The sequence below is a fragment of the Talpa occidentalis genome, unplaced genomic scaffold (assembly GCF_014898055.3).
Source record: "Talpa occidentalis isolate TD23 unplaced genomic scaffold, MPIMG_talOcc4v2.1 talOcc4.16, whole genome shotgun sequence".
NCBI classification, from domain to species: Eukaryota; Metazoa; Chordata; class Mammalia; order Eulipotyphla; family Talpidae; genus Talpa; species Talpa occidentalis.
The window spans coordinates 5,476,668-5,494,364 of NW_023601653.1; the positions used below are offsets into that span (position 1 = coordinate 5,476,668).

Consider the following 17,697-nt stretch of genomic DNA (forward strand, 5'->3'; position numbering starts at 1 on the left):
TCCCCGGCCGGCCAGGGAGCTACCCACATGGCGCAGCAGACCTCTCCTGTCTTGCCTGCTGTTCCCCTCAGCAGTGTACTTCAGTCAGTCTGCCTGTTCTGTTCCCTGCTCTGTCTCTGGTGAATCCTCTCACCTCTGTGCCTCTGGCCTGTACCCCAGCTCTTGTATGCATAAATAAAATATTTTTAAAAAATGGTAGGTATTAAAAAAAAAAATTAAGCAGGACAGAAGGGCATGCAGCGAAAAGCAATAGTCACCCTGCCAGCTGCTTCTCTGTGTGTTCTTATCTCATGGGGTCAAACTTCCCTACCTGTGGGGTCCCCAGAGAGAGACCTGCAGGGTGGGAGTGAAGGGAGGGGAGAGACGTGCAGGGCGCTGCTGGGTGGTGACTGCAGCGCCACCTTGCTGCCATCAGCTGCTGGGGAAGAACGCCTCCACCGGCCTGAACCAGGTGAACAAGCAAGGCCAGACCCCACTGCACCTGGCCTGCCAGATGGGGAAGCAGGAGATGGTCCGCGTGCTGCTGCTGTGCAACGCCCGCTGCAACGTCATGGGGCCTGGTGGCTACCCCATCCACACAGCCATGAAGTTCTCCCACAAGGGGTGAGTCTGCCCCCCTCACCCGTGAGCAGGGCCCCGCAGGCTCATAGCATAGATGCGGGTCAGATGTGGGCCCTGGGCTGGCCTAATGTGAAGGTGAGTGTCAATGTGTAGGCCGTGTGGCTCTCTGTGCACGGACTCCGCTGTGCAGGGAACGGCTCCAGGATGCTGTTCAGCTGTCGGGAAAGAGGAAATGTTGCCATTTACAGCAAAATGAAGGCATTCCAGGGCATCGTGTGCAGTAAGCAAGTCAGGATGACAGAGAAACACTGGCTGTTTCACAGCTGATGACTGAACAAGGCACAATACTTACAAAAACTAACAGAGGCTCATGGATGAGGTGAGGCTTCCGAGGGGTGGGGAGAAGGGTCAGAAGGGCCTCAGGGATGGTGGAAGAAAATTGTTTGGTGTGGCTCACTTCCAGAACGACTTCTGACCAATAGAAATAAATAAATGAATAAACAAATAAAGCACTTGACCTGCCAAAGGTCAAACGGCTAACAGGTGTGTATTTCTCAGATCTGATGAGGGATGGCTAGAGCTTGAAGAATGAGAGGATTTGCTCACTGTAAACTTTTCATCATGAAACTTGCATTCACCCCACAACAAACAAACAAAGCCCGTTAAGCCCCTCTCACATTGTGGTCACCCCTGTCACAACTAGCCAGGGGGACACAGAAGACCCTGGGGGTCTGTGGGTGTGGTCTGCACCATGTTGTAGATATGGGGTGCAAAAGTACAACCCACTTTTGAGCCACCTGACACCCTATCGGCCAAAAAGGGGAGCACAGACTCTGGAGCCGGGTCACCTGGGTTCAACTTCTGGCATTGTCACCTCACTTTTCTGTGCAAAGCAAAAAAAAAAAAAGATCCAATAGGTACGTCAGACAAGATGATATTCAGATATCCACATGCCCACTAAAAATATTTTGAAAGGGTTTAACATCATTATTCATCAGATAATTCAAATGTAAAGTACACATCACTACCTAAACGGATGGTTAAAATCAAGGCCACACCAAGCATTAGGCGGAAAAAAAGGAAACTCTTACCTGATGCATCGTAATGTCTAACCATGAACTTCCCTCTTGCAAACCGGAGAAAAACGATCTTAATCTTCCCTGGGGACCCTCCTTTCCCCTCCCGGGTGGTACTCCAGTGCTAGAATCTCATGCAACCCCAGGCTTGCAGGACACCCCCACCCCGACCTGGGTCCTCATCTAAAGGGCCCCTTCCCAGCAGCATTGCTGCTGCCTCGTTGCCCGCTGCCTGCCCGCCCCGGCTCTGCTGGGACAAGGGCCAGACCCGTGTCTTGGGGACTCTCCACCACTCTTTTCTGCCCTTTTCCCTAGACCTGGAAGCCCTGGTCTCAGGAAAGTGGTCCTTGTGCGTGTTGGGGGGCCCTGGGGGGAGGTAAAAGAGATGACTCTCTTGAATTATTGATTACCCAGCAGGAACGGTCTCTGTCGAAATGAACGAATGTGGGCGTGAATGAGGGAATCCATCGGACCCTCAGCCCCGGAGACTGGAGCCTCACAGAGCTGGATGGGAGAGGGTCCCAGACAGCCGGGGCCCCAGGGCCGTGGGTGCTGTATGGAGACAGGATAGGCAGAGAGTGTGGGGGGCCACACCCAGTGGGGAACAGGCCCTCTCACTCCCCTCAGGTTTCCTTCCTGTGGGGCCTGCACCCACCTGCTGGCCACTGCAGGCATTACTGTCCTCTCCAAAGTCTGGGCCAGGCTCAGATAAACCCTCCTTTCCTTGATTCTCCCCAGCGCAGCAAGATGATGTAGAACTTTCAGGGGTAGAACAAATGGTGGGAGACCTTGTGACACCCCAACCTGTCAAGTCATGGGCTTCGACCCCAGCAGACGTGAGTGCTGAGTGACCTCTCCTTACCCCAGGGCTGGCACCGTCCCGCACTGGCTTGCCTCCAGCCACCCTGAGCTTTACTTCCAAGACCCTGCTTTTGTCCAGGCCGCATCCCCTCTCTGCCTGCTCAGGCCTCCGCCACAGGGCCTGCTCAGATCACAGGAGGATCTTTGCACCATTTGCTTTGTTCTCTGGGTGCGTCCTACAGCCCGCAGGGACGGCCCGGTGGTGGCACTCCGAGAGTGGTTCCGACCCGCTTCCCGTCGGGAGCCGCTCTGCTGTCTGCTTCAGCTCGGCTGCCCTTCACTGGGCCCAGGTTCCGGCCTGGGACTCTCAGATGATTAAGCCCCTGCCAAGGAGGTACTCATGGCCCAGAAGGGGAAACGTGAACCCAGAGGAGGGTGCAGGAGGGCTGCGTGAGGGCATCGAGTGGTGGCTCAGCAGCCAGGGCCCAGTGGGGCTTCCCAGCACACAACGCTGAGCTGAGCTGTGAGAGGTCCTTTGGGGCTAGCCAGTTCGGCCTCAGCCTTCTCTCGGTGATGTCCTGGAGGCCCAGGGGGTCACGGGGGGAGTTGGGCTCCTCTCAGTGAGAAGGCTGGGGCCTGGGGTGGGGCTGGCAGGAGAGAGGCTGTAAAAGGCCTGTCCCCGTGGGTGGGGACGAGGACAGCAGTAATGGCAAGGGGAAGAACTGCTGATGGCTGAGGCTGCTCTGGCCCCTGGGCCCTGCCCCTGCAGGGATGGTTTCACAGCAAGCCGGGGCGCAGCTGAGTTTTGTCCCCAGTTGAAATGAGGCAACCAGGGAGTTGAGCCCAGGCAGGCTGCCCCCAGCAGCTATGCTCTTGTGTGTAGCGACTGTATAGGACTTCATAGAAAGACGATTAACACGCCACAAACCCCCCGATTTCTAAAGTGTACCACTCTTCAGGTTTTGGTATCTTTTTATTAACTTTTAAAAATGGTGATGAAAATCTATAACCAGATGTGTCCTGGTCTAGCACAAGCCTCCCCACTCCCCACCTTCCTGACTGCCCTGTGGTCCTCTCCCCAGATGTGCTGAAATGATCATCAGCATGGACAGCAATCAGATCCACAGCAAAGATCCTCACTATGGAGCCAGCCCCCTTCACTGGGCCAAGACTGCTGAGGTAGGAGGGGCCTGCGGGTGAGTGGCAGATGGGGGGCATACCCAGTGTCCTTTTTGCTCAGCTTTCTGCAGGAAGGAGGTTCCTGAGAGGCCTCTGAGGATGATGCTTGGAGGGCTGATTGGGTAGTGTGCCCTCAGCAGATAGGCCTGAGCAGAGATGACTTCCTGGTTTAGCTCTGCCACTCACTGGCAGGGTGACCATGTCCCTGGCTGGGCTGGTGGGTGAGCAGGGTGTGGTTACCAAGGCCTGGGGAGGAGTCACCTTGTAGGGTCCCAGCGAGGGCACAGGGAGGACAGTTCTTTGCAGGGGAATGGGACCCTGTGAACTCCAGGAAAGGACCTCAAAGCCCCTTGAAACAGTAACATGTCTTTAGCTTTAGTCCTGTAGTTCCAGGGGTGCTGGTGGTGTGGCGCCACAGTCTAGGGCCACCCCTAGAACTGGGACCTGCTGCCTGGACTCCTCTTATTACTAGAACTTTCCAGAAGCTAAAGACCTCTGAGGGACAAAGTGGCAGTCCCTAGGTGCCGCCAGGTTGCCACAGGCCTGCACCCATCTCCGCAGATGGCCCGCGTGCTGCTGAAACGGGGCTGCGACGTGAACAGCACCAGCTCTGCAGGCAACACCGCCCTGCATGTGGCTGTGATGCGTAGCCGCTTCGAATGTGTCATGGTGCTGCTGACCTACGGGGCCAAGGCCGATGCCCGTGGGGAGCACGGCAACACCCCGCTGCACCTGGCCATGTTGGTGAGCCACGCCCCTCTCCCCCGACCCAGCCTAGCCGCTGCCCGTGTGGTGGGCACATTGAGCTGCGCCCATGTTAACCCTAATGGCACAGGAGCCACTGTTCAGAAGGCTCCGTTTTAGACACACCTCTCCATTTTCCAAGCAAGGAGTCAGGCCCCAGACCAGCATTCAGACCTCTGGGCAGCTGGGCATTTGGTCTGTCCTGGGAAACCATGCTGTGCCCCACCCCTTGCCCAGCATCAGATGTCTCCATGTACCCTGCACCATGTTGTCCGTGAGGAATGTTTCTTTGCACATGAAGGCTGCACCAGGGCGGCCATGTGCTTAGTCACCCTCAGAGTTGGCTCGCCAGGCTAGGTGCGCCTTCCCGGCCCTGCCTGCTGCTCCCAAAAGTGACCAGCCACAGACCTCCCGTGCCCCCTGGTCCCGGGTCCCGGTCACAGATGATTCTTTGGGAAGGAGCTGGTGAGGTGGGGCCTGGAGGCTTCACTTCCAGATTCTTCCTGGTTATTATCCTCCCTGGGGATACTATACATTTGTCCATTAGGGAACCAGCCTTGAATCTATAGATTTTGGGGGTTGAATGGGGGTGGGAGATCAGAAGGGTCCCAGTGTCCCCGTGCTGACGAAAGAGGGGCCCACCGAGTTGATGGGCAGCATGGAAGAGGCCAGGGGTCCCTTTTGTCTTCATTTCCTGAGCCGCTGCCTTCCCCTCTCATTCCATCCTCAACAGAAAGACAACGTGGAGATGGTCAAGGCCCTCATTGTGTTTGGGGCAGAAGTGGACACCCCAAATGACTTTGGGGAGACTCCTGTCACCATAGCCTCCAAGAGTAGCAAGCGTATGTGCTCTGCAGCCTGGGGCCAGAATGGGCGGAAGCGGGGGGCTGCGGAGAGGGGCGGTGGGCCGTGCCATCAGCTCCCAGCATCCTGTCTGCCCCACTTCTCTCCGCCAGTGCCCCAGGTTGCTCCTCACAGTGGCTGAACGCCTCTGGGGGGGCTCCCTAGGGAAGCCTCCTTTTTGCAAACACAGGGACCCCGACTGCTGCATGGAGGCCCAGCAGGGATAGCGAGCTGCCGTCCTCTTCCCTGCAGCCCCATCCCAGGGTGCCAGGGGCCTGTGGGCGGGGTAACCATAGGCAGCAGCAGCAGCTCCGGGGCTTCATTCCTGGGGGGGCGGTGTTCCCTGGTGGAATTGCTTGCAAGAGCAACCGCAGGTCGGGCTGGCCTGGCCCCATGCCTACAGTGCTGGCACAGCCTGTGCCCACGGGCACCTGCACCACTGCATGCTCGCTCCAGGAGACTTAGCTTCAGAGCTGGAGAAAGCTTCTCCTGCCTAGAGACCCGGAACCCCCGCTACAGGGTTTCGGGGAGCTGTGGAGGTTTCTGTGACGGTGGGTGTGCTCCTTGTGGCATCCTCCTCAGGTACCCCATCCCGCAGCTAGGGCAGATGCCCCCTGGCTGGCTGATGAGTCCCTTTTGAGCTCTGAAAGAGACACTTCATCCAGCATTTTTGAGACTTGCTGAGCTCAGGCTGGCAACACCAGCGCCTCCAGTAGTCCTCGGTCACCCCCAGTGCCTGCCCCGGCCCCAGCGCCGCTGGGGTCAGGGCAGCTACACGAACGTGACAGACTAGAGTTCACGGGCCTAGTCAGGGTGGGGTCAGGCCTCTGAGGTGCCCCTGGTGCCCCCACCTACCCAGGGGGCCCGGTCAGTGGGAGAGAGTTCAGTGTGGAAAGGAGGGGCCTCTGACTTGTCCGAGGCAGCACTTCTGAGCCTGTGCCGTCTCGCCTCCCCAACCCTGACAAGTGGTCACCAGGAGGGCGCTCTTAACTCTGCTGAGAACCATAGGGGCCGACCACCGCCTCTCACTCCCCTCGGAGCAGGGCGCCACCACAGCGCAGCACTCCTTCTCCCAGGAGAGAGCTCAGCCCCCACCGGTCAGCCTGAACAACCTAGGTAGGCCCCCTCCCCTGCCCTCCTCTAGCTGGTCCCCAGGTGCCAGGGTCCGAGCAGTCCTGCGGGGTAGGACACGGCCAGGGTAGAGGTTGTGACGGGAGCCAAGGAGAAGGGGAGGATGTGCGAGGTCGCTGGGCCCCTGGCTGAGGGCACACAGGCCGTTGCCCCTGAGAGGATGCCCTGGACATGGTCTCAGACCTGGGCATCCCCAGGGCACCTGTGAGGTGGGAACTCTCACTGCCTCTCCATGTGCCCTGGGAGCACCAGGTAGGCAGTGGGCTCGATGGGGACCCAGAGCCCTCAACCCTCTGGTTTCAACCAATAGAGTTTCTGTCCCACTGCTGGCAGGCCTGTGTGCCCCCCTCTGCCCCCTCCAGTTGACCTACAAGCTTTTGAACTTGGCCCAGCAACCGGTCTGTGCCCAGTGCATCGTAGGTGACCATGAGACAGCCCCAAGGAGATGGGGATCCTCCTCTGGGCTTTCCGAAGGCTGGCCCACCCGGGGCCCTAGAGGGTTTGGGTGTGGGATCCCCTGGACAGGCCAGTCAGGAAGCGATCCTTAGCAAGCGGCCTTTTTCCTTTTACTGCTGGGGATGCAGCAGCCGCTCTAGAAGAGCCCAGCCAGGCCTGGTGCTCAGGAGAGGCCGAGCCCACAGCCACCCTCGCCCTGGCTCTGTCTCCTCCCCGCCCATCCCCAGCCAGGTCCTGCCCCCTCATCCTGATCTCTCAATTTTACAGGTAGTCAGTGACCCCAGCTGGGCTGGATGGTGGGCCTGGGGCAAGTATGAGATGGTAACGCGCTGGGCCTAGAGGGGCCTGCAGAGCCTGGCCATGCCTCGACTTAGCTGTAGAGCAGTTTGCTCTTCTCCTTTCTCTCGGCCACATGTCCAGACACACGCACCTGCCCTGCCACTGTCCCCTGCCTTTCTCGGCCAGTCTCCTGCTTCTCCTCCTACTGCCTGCGTGCTGGCCCTGGCGAGGGGAGGCATGCCGCCCAGTAGCCTCCTGTTTTGCTGCTTCTAGCCACTCAGTGGTGGGAGAGCCTCAGAGCAGGTGCCTTGGCATGGCAGGGCCAGACTTTTGGGGTTGTGCTGCCTGCAGGAGGGTGGCTGATACACTAGGTGGGCATGGCTGGGCCTTGGGCACATGAGAACAGGGGCAGCTGAAGAGTGGTTGGCGCATGTCCCTTCATTCCAGAGTTAGACCCCCAGGAGCATTCTGGCTCAAGCCTTTTAGCTGAATGACCTTGACTGAGTAACATGATTGCTGTCACTGGAAGAGCAGTTCCTACTGCAGTGTTGTCGGCAGCACTGGCCCCATGCGTGAAGCCATGCTCAGTGCACTGCATGTCGGGGGTGCTTGTGCTTCGAGCTTTGGGAGGAAACCCAAAGCTGGTCCAGGGGCTGGCTGGGCATGAGTGGGGGTCCTCCCCAGAGCAGTAGAGTCCCCCTACATTCCAGTCTCCCCCTGAGGGGCCTGTGAGCCCTGGAGACCAGGAATCCTCGCTCTTGCCAGAGGCAGTGGGTGAGGGTACAGCTCCAGTGGGCTCTTGGGACCCAGGACGGGGGCACAGCTGCCTGGCCCCAGCTCACCCCGCCTGTGCCCCACAGAGCTTCAGGACATCGTGCACATCTCCCGGGCCCGGAAGCCGGCCTTCATCCTGAGCTCCCTGCGGGACGAGAAGCGGACGTAAGTAGAAGAGGGAGAGGGCCTGTGCTGCATGCCCCAAGACAGGCTCAGGCTTTTGTCTGGTCTGCACCAGCTGCGAGGTGGCTCAAGAGGCTCATAGAGAAGAGACTGAGTCTAGGGCCTGACTCAGCAACTCTGGGCTCAAGCCTGTTGGCCCCTCCCCCGCCCTGTCTTGGTTGGGGGGCGGGAGGGGAATTGCCCAGCTTCTCCCTGGAGAGGGCCCTCGCCTGCTGCCACGCTGAGTCCCTGGACCTCTCATTGCACCCCACTAACCCTCCTCCCTCCCCAGAGCTACTGCAGTGAGCTGATTCCACACACCTGAGCAGCCCAGGCCCATGCTAGGAGGCAGCCTGGGTGGTGGGTCCAAAGGAAGAAGCCCCAGCCCTATCGTGGAGCACAGGCCCTGGTGCCCAGTGCCAGCGCCTGCCAGCAGGGCAAGGAGCCAGGACAAATGTGCCTCCATGGGCTGCGCTCTCCCCCCCTCTCTTCAAGACAGTTAACTTAGTTGTTTGCTGATTATTACTGGCCTTAGGAAGGCCCCAGTAGCTTCATCTCACAAGTGCAGAACCTGAGTGCCAGGGGAGTGACTCCTCACGGTCACACAGAATGAGTGTCAAAGCAGACACCCACATCCAGGTCTCCCTAGTCTGTGCCTCTCTGCCACTGCCGACTTCTCCTGCTGGGCCCTCAGTGCCAGCCCCTGCAGGGAAGCAGTGCCAGGCAGCTGCAGGGCAAAGCTCTGCCTCTTCTCACCGGAGGCTCGACTTCCTCTTGGCTGCTCCACTCACTTGTGCAGTCATCCTGTGACGTTGCCCTGGGGGTGTCCCTACGCAAAGCACATACTTGCTCACACACACACTTGCACGTGCACACCCACTTGTGCACCTGTGCAGGGTCTAGCGAGGCAGCTGGTGCTGCACCAGAGGGAGGACCAGAGGGAGGACCGACGTGTCGCACCAGCAAGAGGAAAGGCAGGTTCTCCAGTGGAGCAGGGAGTCTGCAGCGTCCTCCCTGGAGCAGCCCCAGCCAGCCAGGACACCCTTGTGCGATCATCCTCGGGTGGCCTGGAAACCATTAGCTCGGCTGGTCCTTCCATTGCCAGTCCTTGTCCTTGAAGGGTCTCTTGCTTGTTTGCTGCAGCCTCTTTACTCAGGGGCCCTGCAGACCTCTAGCCACATGCTGTTACCCTCTAACTTGCTGCAGGGCTGGGGGCTGGAGGTGGTGCTCAGCGCTGGGAGAGCTAGAGAGAGCCGTGGCTCCCCTCAGGGAACCTCCAGTGGGCAGGGGGTGGGGGGAGAACGCTGGTAAACACGTGCACCAGGAGGGGTGAGCCCCAGCAGGCTGGTGACAGGGTCCTGAGGTGGCAGGGGAGGCCACGCTCAGCAGGGGCACATCCGCTGAGATGGAGGGATGGGACCAGAAGGAAGGTTCCAGGTCTGGGAGCTGGGCCCGCCAGACCTGGGGACCATGTCAGGGCCTGTGGGAGCAGGTAACTCAGGAGTGAGCTGCCCGAGGCAGCAGCCTCACTTACCCCACCTGTGACTCTGGGTGGTCATGGACGCCTGAGCTGCATTCCTTCGGGTGTGACAGGGAGTTCTTCCTTGAGGGGGCTGGGAATTGAAGTGAGTTCTTGCTGGCCGCCCTGCCACATCCCACAGGCACTGAGCTCCCCAGTGTTGGGCTAAACATTCCCCCAGGGCTGCTGAGCCTGGATGCTCAGGGGCATGGGCTGGGGAGCTGGTGCTCAGGGCACCCTCTCTCCTGCTGCTGCCCCCACGCAGCCACGACCACCTGCTCTGCCTGGACGGCGGGGGTGTGAAAGGCCTGGTCATCATCCAGCTGCTCATCGCCATTGAGAAGGCCTCAGGCATCCCCACCAAGGACCTCTTCGACTGGGTGGCCGGGACCAGCACAGGGGGCATCCTGGCCCTGGCGATTCTACATGGTGAGGACAGACCCAGAGGGGTGGCGTGGGGGTGACACCTGCCCTCACGGGGGACTGAGTTTGTTTTCCCAGCTTTTCAAAGAAGGCCGTGGGCGAGGAGCGGGCCTGTGAGCCCTCTGGGGGCTCCTGAGAGTTTTGGGGTCAGAGGCTGGAGGGAGAAGAGCGGCCAGGCAGAGCTGATTGCTCTTCGGTGAAGGCAGCCTTTTTTTGTCATTGCTTCAACCACCCTTCCCCAGGCCCCTTGAGGCCTCTAAACCTGCTGGAAATAAGGAAAACCTTTTCAGTTGGTGGATGGGGGAGTCACAGAATCAGCGAAGGCCAGCGCCCTTGTCTGCCCATGTCATTTTACCCGTGGGGAAATGACAGCCCTCAGGGAGGGGAGGCCACAGCCACCTCGCCCGCCTGTGGGGTAGGACCGCCCAGCACTCCCGAGGCTGCCTGCCCAGTCTGCTGTCACTGCTGCATCACGAAGCTGCCTGGGCGCTGCCCTTACTGGACTGACTACTGGACTTAAGTGGTATCTCTTTAGGGAGGCCTCTGGGTGGTGAGATACTGTGAGGGGCCCTCCCCGAGCAGGGTCCAGCTGCCACCCCAATGGGACGTGTCCTTGGCCTCAGTGCCTCTAGCCAACAGCCCTGCCCACATGCTGGTCGGATTCCACACTTTCCGGAACGGCCTCAGACCTGGAGGCCTCCTGAGGGGACCCTCCGCTCCCGGGCCTCAGGACCTACGGCCCAGGCTGGGCTGGGAGGGGGGCGGCACAGACCGCTGGGTGCTCACTGTGTGAGGAGGCCACACCGGGCAGTCCAGGGCGCACGGACACAGGGCACCACCAGCCTAGAGGGCAGCTGAGAACAACTTGCCGGGACCATGTTGCCATAGTATTGAAAGTCTACTGCCTGGCACTTCCCTGGGTTTTAAGAATTCTCACCTTGGGCCTGTGAAGTTACAGATGGGAAACTGAAGGCCAGAGAGGGTCACCCAGGCAACCAGGGCAGAGCCAGCATCTCTGTCTACGTGCTCCCCATGGCTCCAGGCCCCAGAGCTCCAGCTGGGGTGGTGCCTGGGTGAGCCCAGCCCTGTGCCGCAGTGCCCACCGTGGCAGCCTCTGGTTCCCGCAGCCGGCTGTTGGGGGCCAGCCCTGGCGTCTCCCCCACATCCCTCCACCCCTGTTCCCAGGCAAGTCCATGGCCTACATGCGTGGTGTGTACTTTCGCATGAAGGACGAGGTGTTCCGGGGCTCGCGGCCCTACGAGTCAGGGCCCCTGGAGGAGTTCCTGAAGCGGGAGTTTGGAGAGCACACCAAGATGACGGACGTCAAGAAGCCCAAGTAAGCTCCAGGGCAGGCGCCCTGCTTGGCCCCTCAGCTCTCCCCAGGTCCTGGTCTGTAAAAGGTGGGTGACTGGTGTGAGGGGCTTCTCCTGGGGAACATGGTGGAAACCCTCTGCCCATGGCTGATGTTCCCACAAAAACACCATGTCCCTGGGTTAGAGGGGTTGGTGTGAGTGGAGGGGTGTGTGTGTGTGTGGGGAGATTATGTGTGTGTGGGGTGGGCGGGGGCAGGCTGACGAGCTGCTTCCAGTCTGGGCAGGAGAGGAGTGATGTGAAAAGGCGGCAGCCATGTGAAGTGGTGTGTGTCTGAGGTTCCCAGAAGAGCCTACAGCACTGCTCCTTCTCCGTGGTTCCCCCACCCCACCAACTGTATTGTCTGCCTCACGCTGTCTCACCGGCTCAGTGGGCGCCCCTGAAGCTGGAACATGACCAGTTGTAGCTGTAGTCCCAGCATCTAGCCCAGTGCCTGCCCCACTGACTGACCGTCCATCAGAGCAAGAGGGAGGGAGCACTTCTTGGAGGAAGTGGAGTACGAGGGAGTCCTAGAGGGTGCGGTAGACCTTTATTCATAAAAAGACTTTTTTTTTAAACTTTTTTCCCCTCTACCACGCTACTCATGCCTGTGCTCCATCTGCCTCCCTCCTCCACCCCTCCACACTTTCCCACACTTTTTGCCGTGTTTAAATTTTTATTCCTTCTGTTGTTTGCATGTTTTTTGGGAATTTATAGTCCACAGATGAGGGAAACCATGTGAAATCTGTCTTTCACTTTTTGACTGATTTCACCCAACATAATTACCTTGAGGTCCATCCATTTTGTCCCAGATGCCACCATTCCATCTTTCTTCACAGATGTGTAATATTCCATTGAGTATATGTTCTGTGGTTTCTCTCTCCATTCATCTGTTGAAGGGCTCTTGCGCAGGTGCCATGATTTGGCAATTGTAAACAGTGCTGCTATGTGCATAGGTGGAGAGAGATCTTACCATATTAGATTTTTTCGTATTCTTCTTGTAAGCTATTTTTGGGTAAATAGCTACTAGCGGTATTGCTGGGTCATGTGGAATTTCCATTTTTATTTTCTTGAGAAATCTCCACATCGTTTTGCACACAGGTTGTGTCACCTTGCATTCCTACCAACAGTGGATGTGAGTTCCTTTCTCACCACAACCTTGCCAACATTTGTTAATTCTCTTCTTTTTTCTATGGGCCATTCTCATAGGGTTGAGGTGGTATCTCAGTATGGTTTTAATTTGCAATACTCTTATAATAAGTGATATTGAGCATTTTCTCATAAGTCTGTAGGCTGTCTGAACATCTTCTTTCAAGAAGGCCCTTTACCCATTTTGTAATTGTGTCGCTTGTTTCTTTCTTGTTGGTTGTGTCACTACTTTGTACATTTTGGAGAGTAACCCTTGTCAGATGTATGGTATACAAATATTTTTTTCCCATTCTGTAGATTTCCTTTTTGTTTTTGTGATGGTTCCTTTTTTTTTTTTAAGATTTATTTTAGTTATTTATGCATACAAGAGCTGGGGTACAGGCCAGAGGTGCTGGAGGTGAGAGGATTCACCAGAGACAGAGTGGGGAGCAGAACAGGCAGATCTACTGAAATACACTGCTGAGGGGAGCAGTGGGGAGACAGGAGAGGTCTGCTGCGCCGTGTGGGTTGCTCTCTGGCCAGGGATAGAACTTGTGCTGCAGAAGCTGCAGATAGCTTCATAGTGCTGAGGCTTAACCCCTTGTGCCACCAGGGAGGCCCTTGTGGTTTCTTTTGAGGTATAAAAGCTTTTAAGTTTGAGGTAGTCCCACTTGTTTATTTTTGCTTTTGTTTCCCTTGCTGTTGGGTCGTTTTCCCAAGTGCATCTTTGTGGCAGCTGTCCTGTCGTGTGTCCTCTATATTTTCATTTGCGAATAGTGACAGTTTTACTTCTTTCCCAATTTGGATTCTGCCGGGGACCAGCCTCTGGCAAAATGTCGTGTCAGGGGTTCCTGAAAGGATGAGACGGCCTCGGCGACCTGTAAGGGGCTGAAACTTAAGGGCTGAAGGGAAGGGGATGAGGTAGCGAGGAGACACTAACACTTAGATGAGGTGCAAGTATCTTCTGCCGAGAGACTCAGCAGGTCTTTATTTATTCATTGTTAGTAAGCAGAAAAAAAAATACATTGTCATGTGTAAAGCAGAAACAATTAGTGTGTTTTATTCCCATGGACTACTGGCTCCTACGGGTCCCAGCCAGACCTAACACTAAAACTTATTTTTTCAGCTAGACAATTATCTAAGACAGTGGATACCCACCAGTGCATCCCTATCAGCTAAAGCCTAAGCATCAAAAGACTTATTCACATGGCCTTCAGTCAGAGACCAGCTGCTACACAGCTATCAGAACTTTTTCCACCTACAAACTTCTAGAGGCATGCTTTATTTATTTGTTTGCTATACATGCACTGGGTACAGTCAGAAGCGCAGGGCGAGAGAATCACCAGAGCCAGAGCGGGGAGCAGAGCAGGCAAAGACCGAAGCACACTGCTGAGGGGAGCAAGGAGACTGCGCGCCATGTGGGACCCTCCTCCGGTGGCCGGGGAGCAGCCGGGGATCGAACCGGCGCCGCAGAGGCCGCGCGCAGCTTCGCAACCCAGCGCTCACCGCTTTTCCACCTACAAACTTCTTAACACAGTTAACTTCATTTAAAAACTTTCCTAAGAAACTTCTAAATAAAAGGAACTTCTAAAAAAGCAAAAGGAGGACTTACTATAATAGTTGTGCTGGTTTGCTTGTCAGATATGTACAATAAATCATCTCCCATTGTCAAGTGGGCCAAATTGTTTAATAACTAATGTCTAAACAGGTAATTTTCCATGCCAATTGCTTGCAGCCTACTGATACATATAATTTATTGCCTAATGTACTTTTCTGATAAATTTTTCTCTTTTTATGACCAAGAACAAAAAATGAAGGAATGTTAGATCTTCAGCCCCACGGTGTGAGGCACAAGGAATCTTCAGCCCCACGGTGTGAGGCCCTTTACCTTCCAGTGTCTTATCTGGCTGGGACATCAAGGCCTCCTACAGCAGGATTCCTTTTGTCTTTTTTTTTTTTTAAGATTTATTTATTTATTTATACAAGCACTGGGCACAGTCAGAAGAGCGGAGGGTGAGAGAATTCACCAGAGCCAGAGTGGGGAGCAGAGCAGGCAGAAGGACCGAAGTACACTGCTGAGGGGAGCAGCGGGCGGCAGGAGAGGTCTGCGCGCCATGTGGGACCCTCTCCAGTGGCCGGGGATCGAACCGGCGCTGCAGAGGCTGAGGGCAGCTTCACAGCCCAGCGTTCAACCGCTGTACCACCAGGAGAGGCCCACCTTTTATGTCTTTTTTTTGCCTAATTGCTTAAGCTAAGACTTCAAAACTATGTGGAATCACCATGGTGATAGTGGACTTTCCAGTCTTGTTCCTGATCTTAGTGGAAATGCTCTCAGCTTTTCACCATTGAGTATGACATTGGCTGTGGGTTTGTCATATATGTTTAATATATAATGTTTATTTTTTAATTATTTTAATATATAATTGTTATTTATGCATACAAGAGCTGGGGTACTGGCCAGAGGTATGGGGTGCTGAGAGGATTCAACAGAGACAGAGCGGGGAACAGAACAGGCAGAGTGACCAAAGTACACAGCTGAGGGGAGCAGCAGGCGAGCCAGGAGAGGTCTCCTGTGCCATGTGGGCTGCTCCCTGGCTGGCCAGGAAACAAACTCGTGCTGCAGTGGCTGCAGACAGCTTCATAGGTTGCATCTTAACCCCCTGTGCCACCAGGAAGGCCCAATATATATAATGTTTAAATAGGTTCCATTTAGTCCCATTTTTTGGAGTTTTTAGCATAAATGGATATTGGATCTTGTTGAATGATTAACCAAAAGACAAACTCTTGAAAGAAATTTTGTATATTTTATTCTAGACACTTTTTCTCTTTATTGGGATGAACTAGAACATGCCTTTAGCAAAGTACATGAAGCAGTTCATTGAATAATTATGAAGAAAATACCCGCCTAACCACCAACCACATCCAAAGCTCCTTGCTTGTGTCTCTCCCCACACTTCCGCCCCCCACCCAGCTCCTGCCTCCTGCTGCCCCACCATTTCTGAGTGGTGACAGGATGTCCTGGCTTCTTGGTGTGGTTGAAGAAGCACCAAGTGAGGGAAGGAGCCACGCAGCGTGGTTGGACGTGGGCGGGTCTTGCTTGTCTCTGGGCTGCAGTTGTCTCGCCTTCCCCTCCATCCTGCGCTGGGCAACGGGGTGGAAGCTGTCACCGTGGGGGCGTCCATCAGGCCAACCGCCTCGGTACATTCCTCCCCCGTCCCTGGGACACCTGGGTTGGTGCCGTCAGGCACTCTTGCCGGGAGAGGCTGTTTTCTGGCTTGGGCATGTGCGAGTTTCCCCGCGATGTCAGCCTTGGAACAAGCTGCTGGGTCTCAGGGCACCCGGGCCTCAACTCTGAGAGAGTCTGCCCAACTACTTTCCAAAGTGGGGGCTTCTCCTTTCACCCCGTTAGCAGAGTTTGCTCTGCATTCTCTCCAGTGTTTGATTATCGGCCAATATTTTCATCCTCGCCAGTGGGGGTGCTGTAAAACATGTTGGGGGGGCCTCCATTTGCTTTATATTTTCATTTTCCTGCTTAGAAGGCTGAACGCCTTTTCATTTGCATGGAGGCCACATGGATCTCCTGTTCAAGTATTTTGCCTATTTTGGGCAAAATTGGGATATGTGATTTTGGGGCCAGAAAACTTAATGATCTTTTTCATATTTTGAAAACTAGTCCTGATGGATCACGGTTTTGGGATCACTTCCCCGCCGCTGTGGCTTGTCTGCTCACGCTCTCCATGGGGTTTTGTTGCGGAACGGATGTTCTTGATATAGTAGAATTTATAAATATTTCCCTTTGTATAGTTTGTGCTTTTTCTGTCTCTCTTAAGAACCACTTCCTCAGCCTGAGGCAGGAAGCTGCTTTCCTGTGTCAGGTCAGAAAACTCTCCAGAGCTGCCTTTCCAGCTTAGCACATTCCTCCACCTGGAACTGATTTTTGTGTCCAGATTCTTGTGTCCACACGGATAAGCCGGTTCCCAGTTTCATGGGCGCAGAGTGTCTCTCCTCGGCTTCAGGCCCTACTTTCTCCGCACTGGGCCAAGGGCCCTTGCTGGGGGTCTGTTAGGGCCGAACCACAGCGCTTCACTAAATCTTAGGATCTGGGTGGCGGGGCCACCTCTGTCCTTGTATGTTTGTTTTCTGTTTCATTAATCTCTGTTTTTATATACTTACTCCTGTTGATACTTTCTTTGGGTTTTCTTTTTGTTTTAATAACTCTGTGACCTGAGGGCCTGTGCTGTTTCATGCCAATTTTTTAAAAGTTGTTCAGACGGCATCTGTGGCTTCCACATTCAGTTTCTGGAAACATCCTCGTGCACTTTCAAAGAAGTTGGATTCTGCGTTAGTTGGCTGCCAAGTTCTATACTTGATCAAGTTGTATTGGCTAAGACCACTGTTTAAAATTTCCAAATCTGCCATATCTTTACTAATCCTTTGTCTGCTTTTTTCTCAGTTTCTAAGAGAGGTTTGCTGAATCTTCTATTGTGAGGATTTGCAGTTCTGCCCCCCCCTTTTTTTTTTTTACTATTTTTTATATTTGGCACTATGCTGTTAAAGGGCATGTGAGCTTAAATGTTGATGTGTCTTTCTGGTGATGGGAAGCTCATAATTAAGCAACATCCCTCTTTATCTGTAGGAATTTTTTTGTCCTTCAATCCCATTTTATGTGGTGTCAGTATAGTTACCCCGGCTCTCCTTGGTGATATCTGCATAGTCTGTCTGTGCTCACCCTTTAGCTCCCCCTTCTTGAATCCTTAGGTTCTAAGTATATCTCTTATATACAACATGTAGGTGGAGTTAGTCTCTAATCTGCTGCTCTCTTTCTTACCTGGAATATTTAGTCCTTTTATAGGTTTGTAGTTCATAGTTATAGCTTTATTTCAGCTAATTAGTGAGGTCTGATTGAGCTGATTGGCTTGACTATCAGGACCTTCAGCGGATTAATATCACAGTTTGTGATATTCATTGATGGCTACATGATGACTGAGGTATTCGGGATAACATGGATCATCCTGTTTTGTTCTTTTTCTCTTTCTTGCCTTCTTTTGGATTTACTGAATACTTTCAATTACTATATCCCACCATCTCCCAGTAGCTTGAAGTTTGCACTTGTTCATTTTTAGTGCATACATAACTTATAAAAGACTAAATTTAATTGCTCCCACTACCCTCCCCTCAGATAATCAAGGATTTTTAAATACTTTAATTCCATATACCCCCTTATCTTAATTATTTTCTGTATTGTAAATCTATTTTTTTGCTAAGCCTTAC

At 54.6% G+C, this 17,697-nt stretch overlaps 1 protein-coding gene across 1 annotated transcript in view; it reads left to right on the forward strand.

Moving 5' to 3' along the window:
- The window catches only part of PLA2G6 (phospholipase A2 group VI), a 45,775-nt gene that overhangs the window by 21,525 nt on the left and 6,553 nt on the right, over positions 1 to 17,697 (forward strand). The window contains 8 exon segments of the mRNA XM_037513586.2: positions 416 to 603; positions 3,521 to 3,617; positions 4,179 to 4,361; positions 5,095 to 5,203; positions 6,171 to 6,320; positions 7,931 to 8,009; positions 9,791 to 9,954; positions 11,134 to 11,284. Coding sequence (XP_037369483.1) covers positions 416 to 603; positions 3,521 to 3,617; positions 4,179 to 4,361; positions 5,095 to 5,203; positions 6,171 to 6,320; positions 7,931 to 8,009; positions 9,791 to 9,954; positions 11,134 to 11,284 — 1,121 coding nt within the window.